Here is an 18,637-nt window from a genome sequence, read left to right as displayed (position 1 = left end):
CACAACCTACTGTATGACATGCTCCTTTGAGCTCTCGTTTCATAAGATGAATGATCAAAATACAGGGAAAATCATTTCTCACACCACCAAATCAGCTTTTCACTCGAAGGACATAGCCTGTTGAATATAAAATGTTGGGCTACTGAAACATTAACCTATACAATACAGTTTTAACAAAATAGAAAACAAATATCCTATACATAGTTTACCTCATTTTAAAATGATCTACATTTATAAGACATTCTAATATTACCAGTAATTGTTATTGGGCTGAAAAACAAAGTAAAAGAACACACACCTTTTAAGCACTGAATATTTAGCAGATTTAGGAAGTTAAACATCATTTGATTAAAGCATCCATTACAATGTGGATTTCACTAGGATTAGTTTCTATTAAATCCAATGGGTACATGTTTACCTGACATCAGAAGTAACATACCTGGGCCAGGTTTTGCACGGTGTTCCTTATTTCATGCAGTACTCTCCTCAACTGCATTTCTATTGTGGAAGGAGGATGAAGCGGTCTGGTGGGGTACATGACGGGTCTTGGAGGATAAGGGCAAGAATAAGAATAAGGAAATCCATGTGATCCATAAGGAGGGAGATTGGGAACACTGCTTGTACTCCATGTTCTCATATGCTCAGATAGTGGCCGGTCATAGCAACTGGAATTAATACTGTGAAGGGAACATGCAGATTGGGACATGTGTAAGGGCAAGTGCATCGGACAGGAATGTATCCTATTGCACCCTCCATCTAGACCACTTTCAAAACCAGGCATGGACCGGTCAGGCTCCTTTTTTTGAGAAGCTGGGCTGATAAATAGTGTTGACGTACAAGTCGACTGCTCTTCTTCCTCCGCGATAGACTCCTCATCCTCCTCAGGGGTATATTTATAAGTAAAAGAAGGCGGGCTGCAGTGAGTTTCACTTCCGGGACTTAAGCGGACTTTAACTGACGACACAACACGAATGGGGCTGAGCAGTGAAGTTGGCAGGGACTGAGATCTTATCAGAGGGTATCTCCCTGAAGATAAGAAAGATTGCCTTCTCAGATCTAGTTCACGTTTTTCCTGCAGCAGGTCCCTTGCTTTAACCTCCATGCATGCATCCGATACATTACAGGCTTTCAGCTGCGCTCTATAAAGAGCAACTTGCACTTTGTCAGAAGTAGAAGGTAGATCTTGTTCACCTGCAGTAATGCCCTGACCCTCTGTAGGATGAGAGACAGAGTCCACAGCTTTAGGGATTTGGTGAAGGACATAAGGAGGGATTTCATCACTGGCAGACTCAGTCTCTCTTATATTTGGGTCATCCAAAGGAGGAGTTTCATCTACACTGACAGACTCTGTCTCTCTTATGTTTAGGCCTTCCTTATCTAGTGAAGGCAGGGATGAACTTGCAGCATCCTCTGTGGATGGCATTAAAACATCCTCAGTACCCTCTAACTCCGCAAAGACAGACTGGTCCACTGCTAGAGGAGTTCTGATGTCTTCAGCATTTGACGTCACCGTCGTCTCACTGTCACAGCTATCATAACTCTCTTGGACCTATTGTGGGAGGGAGAGAATAAATAAATAAAACTGTGCTCATGACCTGAAATTACCTATCAGTGACCAATACCAAACACATTTTAACTATAATGCCAAACTAGTTGGAGTGTTGAATTAACCCTTTGCGGTCCTATGTCAGACCTGGTCCGACATTGCAATTATTCCTATCCAGTCCAATGTCGGACCCTGTCAGGCATCATCAAAAAAACGCAAAAAACGGGTTTCTAGTTGGTTTTTCGCCAGAAAAAGCCGAGAAAACCATTCAATGACCGAGTGGGAGCGACAGGAGCCGAGACAAGCCAAAAAATAAATAAATAAATAAATAAATAAATCAATCGTATCTCATGAATAGTCATACTTGCCCCTGGCATCAGATAGGGGCGGTCATAAGGAAACAGGCTGCCTGTTACTGAATCAGCGCACAGAGAATAACACGGACATTTGCAGAGCTTTTTTGAGATGTTACAGTAATAAAATAATGACTTGGATCGCATTATTGAGGAGTTTGGGGACAAAACAAGTGATCAGGAGATGATCGATAGGTATGTATGACTATTATTATTATTATTTATTTCTTAGCATATGTGAAAGCTATAGCGAACGAAAGGGTGGGGTGGGGCTGGAGATGCCTAGTGAGTGCTTTGTTGATATGCAAGGCCTTTTAAACCCGTTTGACTGTGGAAAAAAAATACTTTTAAACAGTGCGTCTAAAATTAACAGCGCGTGTGAAAATAAATTGGACCCGACACAAACTTAATAAAATGGACTGCAAAGGGTTAACATGATTTTGTAAGTATTTGTATATGCCTGTCTATTGTTGTAGAATCCATCCACTGCATAACTAGAAAACTCATACCTGCAGATGATTATTTGAAGCACAATCCACAGAAGGATCTTCAGCAAATCCACTGCTGTCAGAGTGTTGACTGACAGCTCTTGACAATTGTTCTGAAAAATAAAAGTTACAGTAATTTAAGTGTAAATGTCAAATACCAACATTTGCCAATAAAAGCCTCTCCCCAGTAAAAAATTATAAAAAAAAAATAAAATAAAAAAATTATAAAACGCAGAATAATGCAAACTGCAACAGCAACAGCTCAAAACATGCTAATTTTCCCTTGCAGCAGCAAACATGCACCTACCTACACCTTTTGGATATTATGTCAAACCTGCCATTGCTGTTCAGTGAAAGCATTGATTTAAAAAGAGTCCCTAACACATGGTTAATATAACACCCAGTAGATTGAAGTGGTTTAATAATTTGTGAAAAGCTCCAGTTAAAGTATGAGTCATGCAAGAACAACATTTGTTTTATGAGAAGTACAAAAGAGAACCAACCACCTATTTAACAGTTTGTTACAATAAAAACACACCTTTAACCATGAGAAATTATTGCATAATTAAAAAAAAAAAAAAGCTTAGGTAAATTTCAGATGATCACTCACATAAAAGCTTCAACATTCAGACTAATAGTTAAGGATACTCCAGTTGACAAATTCTCAAGGTAAAAAAAAATGGCTCTTGCACACATCTTAATGTTCATTAAGTGACAGCCTATAGGTTTATTTCAGGGGATGGCTCCACCCTACTTTCCCTGTCACTCCTCCTATTTCCTATTTAAGTCTGAATCTCACACAGCTCGCTGTCTAGCGTTTTCAGTTTTCTCCCCCCTCCTCCTCCTACTTCCCACGTTGCCTTTGCATCAAGGTCTCCTCTGCGGCGTAAGTGAGGCTCGCTTCCCCGACCTTTATGGCCTCTACCATCTATGACTCAGCCGAGGGGGGGTTCTCACCGCATGAGTCAGAGGGGACCCCCGGCCACACACTCTATTCTTTAACAGCTCCTTCTCTTTAGTTTTCTCAAATTGAGACTAAGCTCTATTTCCAGCTCCGTCTTCTGCCATTCCTTTTCCAGGTTCTTCAGCACGACAGCCTATTCCTCCTACACGACTGCCGCTCCACAGAACCTGCTGTGGGCTCCACCAAGCCAATCTATCTCATGTGTTTTCTGGTTCCCGAGGCTGCTGAACAGCGTGCCTTCAAGGCCGCTCTCTTTCCTCTGGCCAAGAAAGCTCCCGTCGGTTGGGAACCTCTTTCCTTTCCTATCCTATTCCCTGAGGCCACTCCAAGTAACGATCTTTCACTCCAGCCCTGGCTCTCGCCCAGTGAATTAACTATAAACAACAAGTACTCAAAAAAAAAAAAAACACAACACCACACACAACATTTTAACCTCAGGTTTTCTAAAGCAAGATGACCCATCAGCAAGACAAGGAAGCGGACAACAAGACTCAGCAGAAGTTTGAAAATAAGGAAGGAAGTCAAATTCATGGAAATACCCAAAATATTTATTATGAACAAGGATCCTGTTAGTCCATACCCACTGGAATTCCCCATGCTTTCTTTGTTGAACAGAGTCACTTTCCAGTATCTTTAAGCCCAATACATGCAGAGCTATCCTGCTTTCCTAAAATTATGCAACTGACAGAAAAAGGGTAAAAAAAAAAAGGGGTGGGGTATTGTGTCAAATCCTAGTCTGAATGCAGCTCAACTGAGAGTTAGACACACAAAAAAGGGCTTGACTTTGTTAGATGCTGGCAAGGTTTTAATAACAGAAGAGCACAAAAGAATGATCCCAACAGTCCTGTTTCAACCTGAACATCCCAACAGAAAAGTGAGGCAGCTGCTTAATACGTTGGTATATTTCACATATCTTTCCCAAGGGAGCATGTATCCCATGGTAACCATTTGTGTTTATTAAAATATGACTGTTTATTATGCTGTTTTATTTTTATATAGATCACGATTTCTTAACAAAAGCCTTATACTGCTGACACGTCAAAGACACATCGGTTATAATCTGGGTCCTCTGACAAAGCGTAACATTTTTATAATAACGTAGTCGCTACAATTGCAGCATGGTTTAAAAAAAAAAAAAAGCACATCTTTCAGACTGCTTCATGGTAGCCAAGATTCTCCTCTTCAAATAAGGTGCTTTTATAATCCACTTTAAAATCGTTCAATTTCAAACAGATCAACATACATAGAACTGCCAAGTTTACTTTATACATTCTAGGCCTCAGACAGCGTTACCATAATTAGTACTGTTAAGACAGCTGTGAAACAATTCCAGTTCTACATAATGTACAATGGCAATACCAATCAGTTATACAATTTTAGGAGCTAGTACCACTGAATTTTGGTCAGCTGTGAATCATATTCTTTTGTGCAGCAGCAACAATTCCAGTTAAAGCAGCACCCACGTCATTGAAACGGCTTTGGAGACTTGGAAAAGGTTTGCATAAAAAGAGTTTATGCCCTGGGACAGGCTGGCGTGTGTGATGACGTCAGACCCGGAAGAAATAACACTCCGGGCAGTACCGAGAGGACTGAATGTGCTGCGGCGCGTTTTAATTATGAAGAAACAGATAAAACAGGTTGAACAAAAACACAAACACTGATACAAAGCAAAAGGCACGATGACCAAAACAGACAAACAAAACAAACGGACACAGAACAAACAAGTATCGTGCTGGTGTTATACCAGCACACGTAGCAATTGTTTACGATTCAGTTTTACTTTCTCTTTCACTCCTCCTCACCACTTACGTTTCGCCTCCGAACACACTAACCCCTTTTCTTACCCGTGATCACCCTATTTACATACCTGTGGTTGGAGCCTTAATTAAAAATGTATTCAATTCACAGCTCCAATGTGTTTTTACAGGGAGGACTTTTGCCCCCATGTCACCACTGTTGCACTCACTCACATATCCACATCCCCGTGCTCACGTACCAATATACATTGAGTACCCCGTGATACAAAATAAAACTATACAAAATAAAATAAAAAAAATACAACCAGGGGCGGGGGTACCCGGTCACATGCCCACATAGATTATACTGGTGGAAAATGTTGAGGACCAGTTTAGTACAGGGAAGTTCAGATAAAAGGGGCACTACTGTAAAACAGGTTTTATATTCCTTTAAACTAGGCAATGTAAACACTGCAATGTATTTCCAACTTACCAGTTCTAGAATTAGTAGTGCGAGTTCCAGATGTAGCTTCTCCTTCATTGCTTTGAATCTGTTAAAATATTAAAATGATAATATTTAGTAACATTTTGAAATAGAAGCGAGAAATGTTTTATAAACAGACATTTCAAAATGTATTTTAAAATTGAATCTAACCATATTTATCCCATTATCAGTATTCAAGAATGGCATTTCATATTTCAGTTTGTCAAATCTACAGATACAAAGTAACTACAGCCAAACCCTGTTAATAGTACTTCAAACTGAGCATAAATGATAACAATAAGCAGAGCTGACTATTTGTTAACCAATAATCTGGTAAAATAAGTGTTCAAAACAGCATTAATACAACAATCTTTGTTTTTAAAAGGTTGGGCGGAAATCAGATGCATCACTGTAAAACGGAGGCTTTGAAACTGGGGGGCGTGACGAGGTTATTAGGGGGGCACCAATACCAGACTGCAAAATACATTTTTTCGTTTCCTGGCGATTGTAAAAGCTCCGCGGTAAATGGCAGACTCGGTAGGCCCGCCTCCAGAATGACTGACTGATCAACTACCCAGGCAGGGATCATGTTTAATCTGACCATCCCCCTGTTAAATCTGACCAATTCCGGTCCACAGAGCTTGTGTCGTTTCAGACCTATCGCCCAGCCCTCATTCATTTGAAAGTTGTGGGGCTAATACGGCAATACTTCCTACAAAGTGCAGCAGCAGCAGGTTTTAATATCAAATACATTTTGTTCACAAATAAAATCCCCCCCAAAAAATTAGATTGGGGGGGGGGGGGGGGGGGCTTCGCTTTTATTATTATTTATTTCTTAGCGGACGCCCTTATCCAGGGCGACTTACAATTGTTACAGGACATCACATTATTTTGAGTGATATTATGAGGTGAGTGATATTAACTGGAGTGTGATAAGTAATATTATTAGGAGTTTGTCCCCATTATATTCTGACAGTGACATTTCAACATGGTGATAATAAGCAGAGGGCGAAGTTCACAGGTGGTGATGTTAAAACAGGTTCCAATGCTTGGAACAAATCTATTTTTAGATTTTCCACACACATAGTGGAAGGTCATTCTGCAACTTATTTACTGCCATTACTACATCTCTACCGAAGGTCACAGGGAGCTGTTGCATTAATTGTAAAACACACACTGTACACTACAATGATAAAAAAAGTCAGCCTCCTACCTCTTCCATCTCAAAGGAATCCTTCTGAAGTGAAAACACATGTGCAAGCAAGGGATTCTGAAACTGTGATGAAGGTTCTTTATCAGGTGTAGATGTCACTGCCTGTTTGTGCTCACAGTTGGTCTCAAGATCGCCTTCAGTGGATGCATTTATGTCCTTGTTTAGAAGTGACGAATCAGTAAAACCAGATTCGTCAGACAGTCCTACTTTCCTGTGACCCTCTATCTGAGACGCATTGTTCAATTCTAGGCAGCCATTTTCTGAAGTGGAACACAGGCCAACAGGCGCCTCTTCCTTTACTGTCTCTAGCGAAGGGGAATCTTTTTTTCTCAATGGTTTCTGTGCTTTTTGTTCATTCCTCTCTTCAGCCTTCTCTGTATTGGCCTCTGTTCCTAAAACAACTGTATTTTCTTTACCTGTACTTGCAGGAGCGGTTGAAGAATTAACTTCAGTACCCGGTTGCGGAGCTCCATGTAGATTAAGCCTTGATATGGTTTTCTTTAATTTGCTAGCAGCATTCAATGCAGAACTACTTCTTTTGAAAGGAGGTACATCTTTGCCCTCATTTTCAGAAGGCAGCGTAGCTCCATTCCCAATCTTTTGAAGGGGTAGTCCAGACACTTGAGAATAAAGTGAAGAGAAGGCATTGGCCACAGTCGTGAGTACTTCAATCTGACGAAAACGACCTAGATTAAAGAAGAAGAAAAAAAAAAGATTACGAGTTTAATGTGCGACTATATACACCAGTACCAGTCAAAAGTTTGAGTACACTTGCTGGAAACTAGGTTTTTTTCATAATTGACAATGTTTTAGGTCGTATACGTTTCTGTAAATACTTGAAAATTAAAACACATGTTACAATATACAAAACAAAACATAAGGAGTATCAAAGCAATGTTCAAGAAAATTGAAAATCTTGGATTCCTCAAAATAGCCACCCTTTTCCTTAATAACAGCCTCACAAACATGAGGCATTCGGTTAACAAGTTTCAGCAGGAAATCACCCGACATGTCTTCCCAGCTCTTCTGCAGCAATTTCCAGAGATGTAGGGCACTTGTGGGTAGCTTTGCTTTTACTCTTCTGTCCAGTTTGTCCCATACAAGTTCTATGGGATTGAGGTCTGGAGACTGGGCAGGCAAGGTCATTAGATTGAGTTGTCCTTCACTTTCCTTCTTCGCCAGATAGTTCTTGCACAACTTTGACATGTGTTTCAGGTCATTATCTTGCTGAAGAATGAAGGATTGCCCAACTAGCCGTAATCCTGATGGAATGACATGCCTCTGAAGTATGCTATGATAGCAATGCTGGTTGAGCTTGCCATGGACTTGGTAAAGATCACCAACTCTGTCACCAGCAAAGCAACCCCAGACCACGACACTACCTCCTTGCTTGACAGTGGGAACCACACATGCAGAACTAATGCGCTCACCCTCTCTGCGTCTTACAAATACTCGGCGGTTGGACCCAAATATTTCAAACTTTGACTCATCGGTCCATAAGACCGACTTCCACTCCTCAAACGTCCAGTTTCTGTGTTTTTTGGCCCAGGCAAGTCTCTTCCTCTTATTCTGCACTCTAAAAAATGGTTTCTTTGCAGCAATTCTTCCAGTTAGGCCAGCTTCACGCAATCTCCACTGAACAGTTGATGTTGAAACATCTGTACTTCTAGTAGCATTTAGCTGAGCTTGTATTTCAGGGGCAGTTAATCGCTGGTTTCGCAGACTTATGACTTGAATGAACTTGTTCTCTGATTCTGAGGTCACCCTTGGCCTGCCTGACCTTGTTCGGTCCTCATGAGTGCCAGTTTCTTCAAATCGTTTGATGGTCTTGGCCACAGCAGTTACAGACACTTGCAAAGTTCTTGCGATTTGTCTTAAAGATTGACCTTCATTTCTTAAAGTAATTGCAGTCTTTTCTTTCCTTAACCGAGCGTATTTTGCTATTTTCTGCTCCCTTACATTCAGGAATGACAAACTTGTGCCTATGCTACCTATATTGATAGTAATCATGGACCCTCCCCTGTTAACAATAATTGGTGACAAAAGGTTAATTAGGTAACATGCTAGTTAACTCGGAGAACATCTAACAAAGACACTTATACTTAGGCCAGTGTTCTAACACCGTGTTATACACATTTCAGACTTTTAACTGACTTGGGCTTCAGACTGAAATCCCCTTGCTTTGGGTGACCATTTCATTGAAATTGACAAGATTAACATTTTCATTTAAAAATAAAATTTTTGAATGCAATTTACTTATGATTATCAGTTTATATAAGTACATGTATCATATAATGAAATATTAAGTGTTTATAGACAAGTTTATACAGTTAAAAGCATAGATAATCATGAAAAACCTGGTTTCAAGCAGGTGTACTCAAACTTTTGACTGGTACTGTATATAAAATCCTCAGAGGAAGTTTAAATTTAGGAAGGGGTGTGAAAGATTCTCATAATCCAGATTGTTCTTTCAAAATAAACCTCAATTGGCAAGTAACTTGATGAGAGTAGGATGCTAAAACTGAAGATCACACCAGAGTCACAATTTATAAATAACAAAGTATTGGTCAGAATTCTTTTCTCAGCAAATAATTATTGTTTGTCCCTGGTACTGACAACCAATTGTGAATGGTACTGGGGACAAAAAAAAAAAAAAAAATGTGTGGAGACATAAAAAAGTGGACTTAAAACTAACAAACCTCCAACCAGTTCAACATTAAGTCTAGATAAAATAAAATATCCTAGCTAATTCACCTGAGGAGGGTGGAGGGCGGTAGGTGGCTACAAGTTAATAAGTCACCATGACTCACAGCCGCAACACAATACAGATGAATGTCAATATGGTTAAATTAACTCAATATTTAATAGCTTTGATGACAAATCTTCACTCAAATGACTGACTGCACAGCTCCAAAAGGCAAGAAAGAGGTTGAAAGTGCAGACCGACCACAGATATTCCACCACTACCCATAACAGAAGATCCCAATGTAGTGGTTTATAAAAACAAACACCTTATAAAAACCAAAAACACACCTACAAAGTATACTTTCTAGAAGACAGAAGCAAAACTAAAACCGGTTTCAAGCAACACATGGTATTATACCATAGCACCCATTTGTTTGAATCTGGTTTCTTAGCAAGATTTTAGCAGAGCATACAAAAATAAAACAATCCAATGTGGTTATAAATGTCTGTTTTCTTGACTTACAAAAAGAAGCACACTTACTTGTCAAAGCATAATTTGGATTCTCCACCTCCATACGCTGTATTTGAGCATCCAAATACACCTTGATATCTATCCCGCTGGCACTGGAGGCAGAATTAAAAAATCTGGATGGAATCTTTGAAGCAATGTCTGGCTCTTCAGTGCCAAACCCAAGATTATATAGGACTTCCTCCGGATCTTCTTCGTAAAGATCCAACAATTCGGACACACTGCAGAATTCAGTTAAAAACAGTCATACAAGCTGTTCATGGAGTAAGTTATGATAACATTGTATAAGACAGTGTGGCTATGTTTAAATATGTTGCTATGATCATGGTTCAAAACAGACAAGAACAAACATTTTGGCAAACTGAGAATACCTGAAACTCATGAATGGTTCTCTATCTTTAGTTTTAAAAAAGAACTACTGCATAAACATTTTAAAAAAGTAGAATACCTACCTCCCCTATATATATATATATATATATATATATATATATATATATATATATATATATATATATATATAAATAACTGCTTTCCAGTGCTGACTGTATAATGTAAATGGATACAAGGTTGGAAACATGTGTTTAAATCACCTTACCTCGATAACGTTGTGCTACTCTTCCCAGAGCCAGTGGAGTTCATACTTCTTCCCTTCTGATGAAACCGATTCCGTTTGTCTTTGGCCAGCATTCCAAAACTACAATGAAAAGTCAATGTTAAAAACACCACTATAAAAAGGTCAACTAATGAAAAATGAGTGCACACATATAATGGGAATAATAAAAAAATATTAATAATCTTACTGACCATGTTGTCCCCGTCTCATTACTGGTTGGACGAAGATGATTAGCTGTGGGAAAGAAGAAAGGAATGAATGTATGAAATCACACAAGGCCAGTAAAAAGGACCATGCAGTAGATGTTAGAACAGCTGAGCCCTGTGAAACACCCCATGTATATGCAAGTCTCTTCAGGATCGTAATTGTGAACGTCACCCGTTCAAGGTGTCCTAATCCCTTGATCAATAGTGTTTGCTTCCCACCCATGAGCTGCTTTCAGTACTGTGTACTGCAAGTGGTTTTGTTTGCTTTGTATATTGCAGTCTGATGCCATGCACATTTTTGAAAAATTCTAGCACTGACCACTGCGCAAGCAATCCAATTCAGTTGAATCCCTCCATTATGACAACCACAGTAAATAGAGAAGGAGCCCAATGGAGGGAATCTCCAAGACTGAAAGGCAGCGACAGATTTGTCTTCATGGTGAGCTGGCCACTTGTATTACTTGAGGGTATTTGTATCCATGTGTGTTAAATACAATGCTGTTTGCATGCACTACATGTTAGTAAAAACTATGGTCACAATCCACTGAACACAATGGAAGTTGAGAACACTTTTCTGCAGGAAGATTCCAAGAGAATCCACCCATGTTTGTCTTATTCAAAATCGGCTTTCTTTCATCAGCTAACCTACATTGTTCCCACCAAAACCTATTTTATTTCTACTCCGATTTAAGCTATCATATTTTGTTACAAGCGATTTTAGAGATATCTGAAAAAGAAAATTTCAACAATTTGTGGATATTATTACACAATAAAATATATTGTTTTACATGTATCTATTATTCAAAATTTACCGAACATACAGCAAACATAACACTGAACCGATAACAATCACAGAATTTTGTTAGGAATTAAGACACTTTTATAAAAAACTACAAGAATGGGTTTCAAATTTTACAAACAAGGAGACATGCATTTTATCTATTAAGAAACAGACACACGGTACAAAGCATACTGTACTGTGTTTCTCAAAAGAATGCGAGTTGTCACTTTGAACATTAGCAGAATAACTGTACTAAGACCTGGCAATTAGTAGAACACTGATAAATGCACTGATAAGTGCTTTTACTTTTCCTGCAACTGGAAAATACATCTTCACTTACATGCCTGTCTAAATCCTATTATTATCTAAAAATCAAAAGATGACAAATCAACCTACAGTACTCCAGAACTTGAAAATCTCAAGCCACTGCAGACTGAGCTAACTTGTTCCAGCATGTCGACAGATGTCTACAGAACATTTAAATAAAACACCACTTCAGTTCCTGTGAAGACTAACACAATGGAGGCTGGATACCTTCAATAGTTTAAACAGGTTTATACTGTGTTTGTTTAAAATTGGCTGACATGGAAACAAAGTAAAAGGCAGGTACTGTTTTAACAAGGACAGGGATTAGGATTGAATTTTAAAAGCAAGAGAACATTCCAGTGACACCAGAATGTCAACACTGAACTAATATATACATGCACTGGTTTGCAGAAGTATTCACCCCCCTGCAAAGTTTTCACATTTTGTTGGCACCTGAGCGTACTCCACGACGCTTTCAAATTAGACTTTACATGTAGAATCTACACAAACTACTCCACATTGATAAAGTTAAAAAAATGCATATAGAATACAAGTAAGATTTACAGAGAAAACCAAATTAATCTCAGTTGCATAAGTATTCAACCCCTTTGCTACTGCAGCCCTAAATCAGCTCAGGTGCAAATGATTTGTTTGAAAGGTCACAACATTAGCGAAATGGTTTCAGCTTGCGTGTACTCAAAGTGGTTTAACGTGTAGATAATTTCCCTCAGGTATATAAAGATTTTTCAAGCTGCAACTCACATAATGATCCAACAAAGCAACCATGATGACCAAGGAGCTTTCGAAATAAGTCAGGGATAAAGTGGTACAGAGGAACAGAGCAGGAGAAGGGTACAAGAAAATGTCAAAGGTGCCGATTATCTCTCTTAGCACAGTGAAGTCCATCATTAAGAAATGGAAGATGCATCATACCACCCAGACACTACCCAGATCAGGTCGCCCTCCCACTGAGCAGTTGGGCAAGCATGAAACTGGTTTGGGATGTCACTCTGCAGCCAAAAATGACCTTGAGAGATCGGCAAAGTTCTGTGTCTGAGATGGGAGTCAGTGTTCACACATCAACAATAAGCCGGTCCCTACACAAAGCTGGCCTGTATGGACAGGTGGTTAGAAAGAAGCCATTACTCAAAAAGCCTCATCTTAAAAGCACATATGGAATTTGCAAAAAAGCATGTAGATCATACTGCAGACATGTGGAAAAAGGTTTTGTGCTCAGACAAGACAAAAATTGAACTTTTTGGTCTAAATTCCAAGCATTATGTCTGGCGCAAGCCCAACACTGCACATCACCCAGTCAACACCATCCCAACTGTCAAACATGGTGGTGGCAGCATCATGTTATGGGGATGCTTCTCTTCAGCAGGGACTGGGAAGCTTGTCAGGATAGAGGGGAGAATGGATGGTGCAAAGTACAGGCGAATCCTTGAGGAGAACCTGTTTGAGTCAGCCAAGACTCTGAAACTGGGGAGGAAATTCATATTTCAGCAGGACAATGACCCGAAGCACAAAGCCAAAGCCAAAGCCACACTGGAGTGGTTGAAGAAAAAGAGAATTAATGTTCTTGACTGGCCCAGTCAAAGTCCTGACTTGAATCCAATCGAAAATTTATGGCGAGACTTGGACGATTGCAGTCCATCAACAATCCCCAACAAAAACTTATCAGAACTGGAGCAATTTTCCCGTGAAGAATGGGCATAAATAGTAGAGACCTATCCAAAAAGACTCATAGCAGTAATTGCTGCAAAAGGTGCTTCTACCAAGTTTTGCTGACACTTAACCTCCTCCTCCTCATATAACAGTGTTCAGTTTAACCACTACAGCTTTGAATAAAAAGAGAGTTTGTTTGAAAAACTGTGCATACATTATTTGTAATTCAGCAAAATGTAACATTTGTAGGGGGTGAATACTTCTGCAAACCACTGTGTGTGTGTGTGTATATATATATATATATATATATAAAAAATACACATACACACAAAATGATACAGTTTAATATTTACTCACCTTCTGCTCCCAGCGACAGGTCATCTTCAAAGCTACCCCCATTTTTTATTATTCCTGCCAAGAGACAATATAGTATTTAGACTGGATAATGCAAAAAATAAACAAACAAATAAAATATAAACAAACCTTAGCTAAAATGTATACAGTTAAACACAAATTGACTAAGAATTGTTAAAAACGCCATTTAGCCATTTGCTGACATTAACCAAATATATACAACTGATGAACCAGTTATGATGAGTAATTTTTTATTTTTTTTTACCAAGCCTGCTTAAAACCAAGATTACTGCAACATTAATTTAAACACAGACTGTTCCTAGTATTGTACATGTATACACGTTTTTTAAAAAAAATACACACACACACTCCTGACAATTACTGAACAGCTTTGTAGAAAGAATTTAGAAAATATCTAAAAACACAAGCACTTTATTGTGTACTTCTTACCTATGCAATCATTGGTCTGATAACTCATGTAGCTGTAGATTCTAACTAGTGCAGTATGTTGCTGTGGCTGGCTGTGATGAGGTCCTGGTTTTGTGTAGCAACCCAACACACAACGCAACTTATTGAGCACCACATAAAGAACCTTATTGACACAGGTTTCTGGTGTGCTGCCTTTGCAATTCACTTTCTTACTGTGCTCAGCAGCTACCTGGCAGTCAGGACTCCAAAGTTCAATACACTTTAAGGTGTGGTAGTTTCCGTCAACGGTGTGCTGTGGGAACAGATGACCTCAATCCTAACTAGCAAGCCATAATGCACACCTACATATTCATCTAGACCTGAGCCTTTATACCTAGTATGAGTTCCAAGCTACAGCAGAGACTATTAAAAACAAGTCAAAACACTTTCAAAACTAAAACACAGAACATAGCGTTCTCATAAAAACAGTGCAGACATAACCACATATTATTCTGACGCACATACTGTACAGTAATGTCTACTGTATCTCCAGCATGACATCTTCAAATTGATAACTTTTGCAATTTACCTTTTAGTGCTGGATTATTTTGATCATCCAGAGAAGCCCCTAGTGGTGTCCTGAAACCACAGAAATGATAGTTCAGAAATCCACTTTTATTTTTGACAACTTTAAAAAACAAAAAAACAAAAAAAGGATATTCCAAATGAAAAAAATTGTTATTTAGTTTTGTTTTTTGTAGTGAAACTCAAAAGCCAAACCATTTTCTTGAGAAGTCAGCAAACGCAACTCATCATACCTGCAATCTTTAAGCCATATTGCAATATTCTCGTTAGGTATTCCTCCTGAAAAAAAGGAGAGCAAACCTGAATAGAGCTGGATTACACCCACATTCTTCTTGTCAACCAATGCACTGCAGTCAGTCAAACACGTAAAGAGAGCACAATTCTACAGATGTAGCTTTCTAGTTATCAAGAAAGGTATTTATATATAGCCAACTTTCATATATCTAGTACTATCATGGTCCAAAGTTTAAGCTCTTATGTAGTAGTTATTTACCTGGATCTACCGAGACTGGAAGTTTTTCTTCTCTGGAGCCTGGAGAACGCTGCTCCTCTGTAGCCACATCTACCGACTCAGAGGCCTGCCAGGAGTCTCTGCTTCTAGCCCAAGCCTTCCTCTTTTCTGTGGCAACTTTCCAGGGATGTGAATGACTGTCTGCCACAGAGTCCTCCATAGTGACTGCTGCTGTCTCACTCCTGCAGAGCTATTTTAAACCTGGAAATTAAAAAGAAAAGAAAATAGGGTACATGGCAAAAAAAAAAAAAGAAAAGGAAGTTCGTACAAGAGTTCTTTCTTTTTTTTAAAATACGATACTAAAATACATAAGCTACTTGCAAATTTTCTGTATTTTGTATATTTGTTGCCTAAATACACATTGAAAAATCACCTACTGTACAAACCAATATCCCACATTACAGTCAGTATGCCCCACCTCCCTCATACCAAATACCCAATCCTCTTCCAAGCCAAGTCAGTAAAAAAAAAAAAATATATATATATATATATATAAAATGCCGAAGGGAAGATATCGTAACACTAAAGAATACATGGTTTAACAGGAAATGTCTGTTTAGTTAAAAGATTACAAGCTGGCACATAGTCATTTCCTGTTTTGGATCTACAAATTTCAAAGGAATTGTAATACATAGGAAAATAATAAAAATTCCCAAGAAAACTGGATAGATTAAATATTCTTAAACAAATTTTAGTTAAACTTCATATGGTTTCTAGAATTGTTATTCAAAACAAGTACACTACTCTCAGTGTTATAAAAACAGTTCCACACTGCATCCAGCAACTGATAAATGGCATTTCATAACACTATTTATTTGTTGCCCAAGGTCTTTGTAAAATTGTAATAAAAATAAAATTTACCAAATAGCACCTCCAGTATGAACGTTGGAAAGTAGCAGGAGAAAGTCGGTGTAAAGCAGCTTTTTTAGGAATACAGTATTGATATACTTTTACAATGTACAGACTCATCTACATGATGAATAAACCTCAAGAACATTTATTCACACTTTATAAAATGTACCCTCCAGAAGCATGTAATAAAAGTACATGATTTAAAAAAATAAAACACACAGATACCAATTTACAGTCAGCACTCGGATATCCATCACCCAGATACGCGTCTGTCACATTTTACCATGTATTAAGAATAACATCAATCCCCATCCATATATATATATATATATATAAATAAAATAAATAAAATTAGGGGTGGGCAACGATATAAAAATTGTATATCGATATTGTGCACATATTGCGATAAATATCAGTCTTCCAAAATACAGAAAACTATAATAACACAATTGCAATATGAAACATATAAATAGACGTTAACAGATATTTACATAAGAAAAGCAATAACTTACTTTAACTTAGTATCTTAATATCCATGGAGAAAAACAAGGGCTTATTATATCGTTTCACTATTCCATGCCATCATCAGCTACCTCAAAACTGAAATATTTATATACAGTACTTCACTGCGCAAACTAGCCAATCCGGAAGAAATGTAATCTTCTCTAATACACGACACATCTAAAAGTATTAAGTAGGGTGTCACACGGAAAAAATGCAATGAACCACCGACTCATGCGCATATCTCAAAATAATCCCAATAGTGTTTAATGCAGCATGCATATAGTGTTTGGTACCTTGTGAGCACGTTCTGAATGGAAGAAAAAATAATATAAATCAAAATTATTTAAGCCGATTTTCGAGTTTATTGTGTTTGTGTTGTTTGTTTTTAGGTGTGTATCCCTTTAAAAAAAAAGACAATCCTGTTTTGTTTTTTTTTTTTTTAATTACTTGATGCGCGCCCTTTTTGAAAACAGGATATAGCTTCCGGTAAGGGATAGGCCAGCGAGAGGAAACAGGTGAAGAAACTGGAGTAGAGCTGTGAGACAGGGTACACAGGTTATATATTTGTTGCTTTTCTTGATTTATAGCTATTGAATATTTTAAATACATTTGCACTTAGAAAAAGAAAAACGCCAATCAATGGAATAAAATGGTTAAATAATGCTTTATGTGTTGTGTTTGCCTATGAGACTAACAATGATTGGTATGTATAGGGTTTGTTGCATCTTAATATAAAATAAATTACTGTGTTTTTTTATTTCTAGCAGTAATAGCAATGTCTCTGCAAGCGTACATGATTTTTTTGTTTTAATCCCACGATATGGAAATTATTGATATCGAACGATATCATATCAAAATAATCGATAGATGCCCACTCCTAATATATATATATATATATATATATATATATATATATATATATATACACACACACACACACACACACACACACACATCTAAAACAAACTAATGCACTTACCCGTCACACATGATTTGCGATTCCGTCACCAGTTTTCGGATACAAAGCTCATTTCATCAATGTTACAATTTATTTGAATATCTGTCACAGCCCGCGTTTTTTTTCTCTCTGTCGCATGCCAAATCAGTCTGTTTTTATTCTGCAGTCACACAATGCTTCCTCCAGTTTCACCTGACGAAAATGCAGCCAAAACAAAGCGAATGAGAAAAGCTACAGTAATGTAACAGTTAATAATTAAAACCGTTTTAGATACTGCGATATATTTCTTAAAAAATCTGTGCTCTTTAATTGTTTTTGTGCATTTTCATTTGCCAGTGAACTGTGACATTAAAAGGTCTGTCGAGCTATATTCTGCAATTTTGAACAGTGACTTTGGATACTGTTTTAATTCTGGAAACTGTTGTGTGTGTTTTTTTTTTTTTTTTTTAAATCTTGTGCTAAATTATTTTTATTTGTTTATTTAGCAGATGCCTTTATCCAAGTCGACTTACAGAGACTAGGGTCTGTGAACTATGCATCAGTTGCAGAGTCACTTACAACAACGTCTCACCCAAAAGACAGAGCACAAGGAGGTTAAGTGACTTGCTCAGAGTCACACAATGAGTCAGTGGTTGAGCCAGGACTTGAACTGGTTATAAACCCTTTTCTTTAACCACTGGCTGGACCACACCACTGCCTTACCTTTACCTTTTGTAGTACGCAGTTCAGTGCATGGGTAACACTTTGATTTCATTTTGCTGTTGGGTTGTCCACGTGCCGTCTCTTTTGGAAAGTGATATTTTCAGAATCAGATAGTTGTGAATTAAAATACTTCTGTTGAAAATATAGTACTTTACCAACAAAACCAATACAGTACATCTAAATGGAAGCCT

At 38.1% G+C, this 18,637-nt stretch overlaps 1 protein-coding gene across 5 annotated transcripts in view; it reads right to left on the bottom strand.

The window, feature by feature from the left end:
- Positions 1-18,637, bottom strand: part of LOC117426953 (protein ITPRID2-like) — a 40,657-nt gene that overhangs the window by 6,787 nt on the left and 15,233 nt on the right. For 3 of the 5 annotated variants that reach the window (XM_034045218.3, XM_034045217.3, XM_059033629.1), the window contains 11 exons: positions 15,413-15,631; positions 15,153-15,198; positions 14,924-14,973; positions 13,930-13,983; positions 10,803-10,845; positions 10,594-10,692; positions 10,011-10,219; positions 6,785-7,470; positions 5,581-5,638; positions 2,409-2,500; positions 440-1,549 (listed from right to left, as the gene is read on the bottom strand). In XM_034045218.3, coding sequence (XP_033901109.2) covers positions 440-1,549; positions 2,409-2,500; positions 5,581-5,638; positions 6,785-7,470; positions 10,011-10,219; positions 10,594-10,692; positions 10,803-10,845; positions 13,930-13,983; positions 14,924-14,973; positions 15,153-15,198; positions 15,413-15,590 — 2,625 coding nt within the window. In that variant the 5' untranslated portion in view covers positions 15,591-15,631. Of the gene's footprint in view, positions 1-439; positions 1,550-2,408; positions 2,501-5,580; positions 5,639-6,784; positions 7,471-10,010; positions 10,220-10,593; positions 10,693-10,802; positions 10,846-13,929; positions 13,984-14,923; positions 14,974-15,152; positions 15,199-15,412; positions 15,632-17,765; positions 17,937-18,637 lie in introns of all 5 variants that reach the window. The other 2 variants (XM_059033628.1, XM_059033627.1) reach the window with 1 other exon arrangement.

The sequence above is a fragment of the Acipenser ruthenus genome, chromosome 11, assembly GCF_902713425.1.
Source record: "Acipenser ruthenus chromosome 11, fAciRut3.2 maternal haplotype, whole genome shotgun sequence".
NCBI lineage: Eukaryota > Metazoa > Chordata > Actinopteri > Acipenseriformes > Acipenseridae > Acipenser > Acipenser ruthenus.
This window is presented reverse-complemented; position numbering and strand designations above follow the sequence as displayed.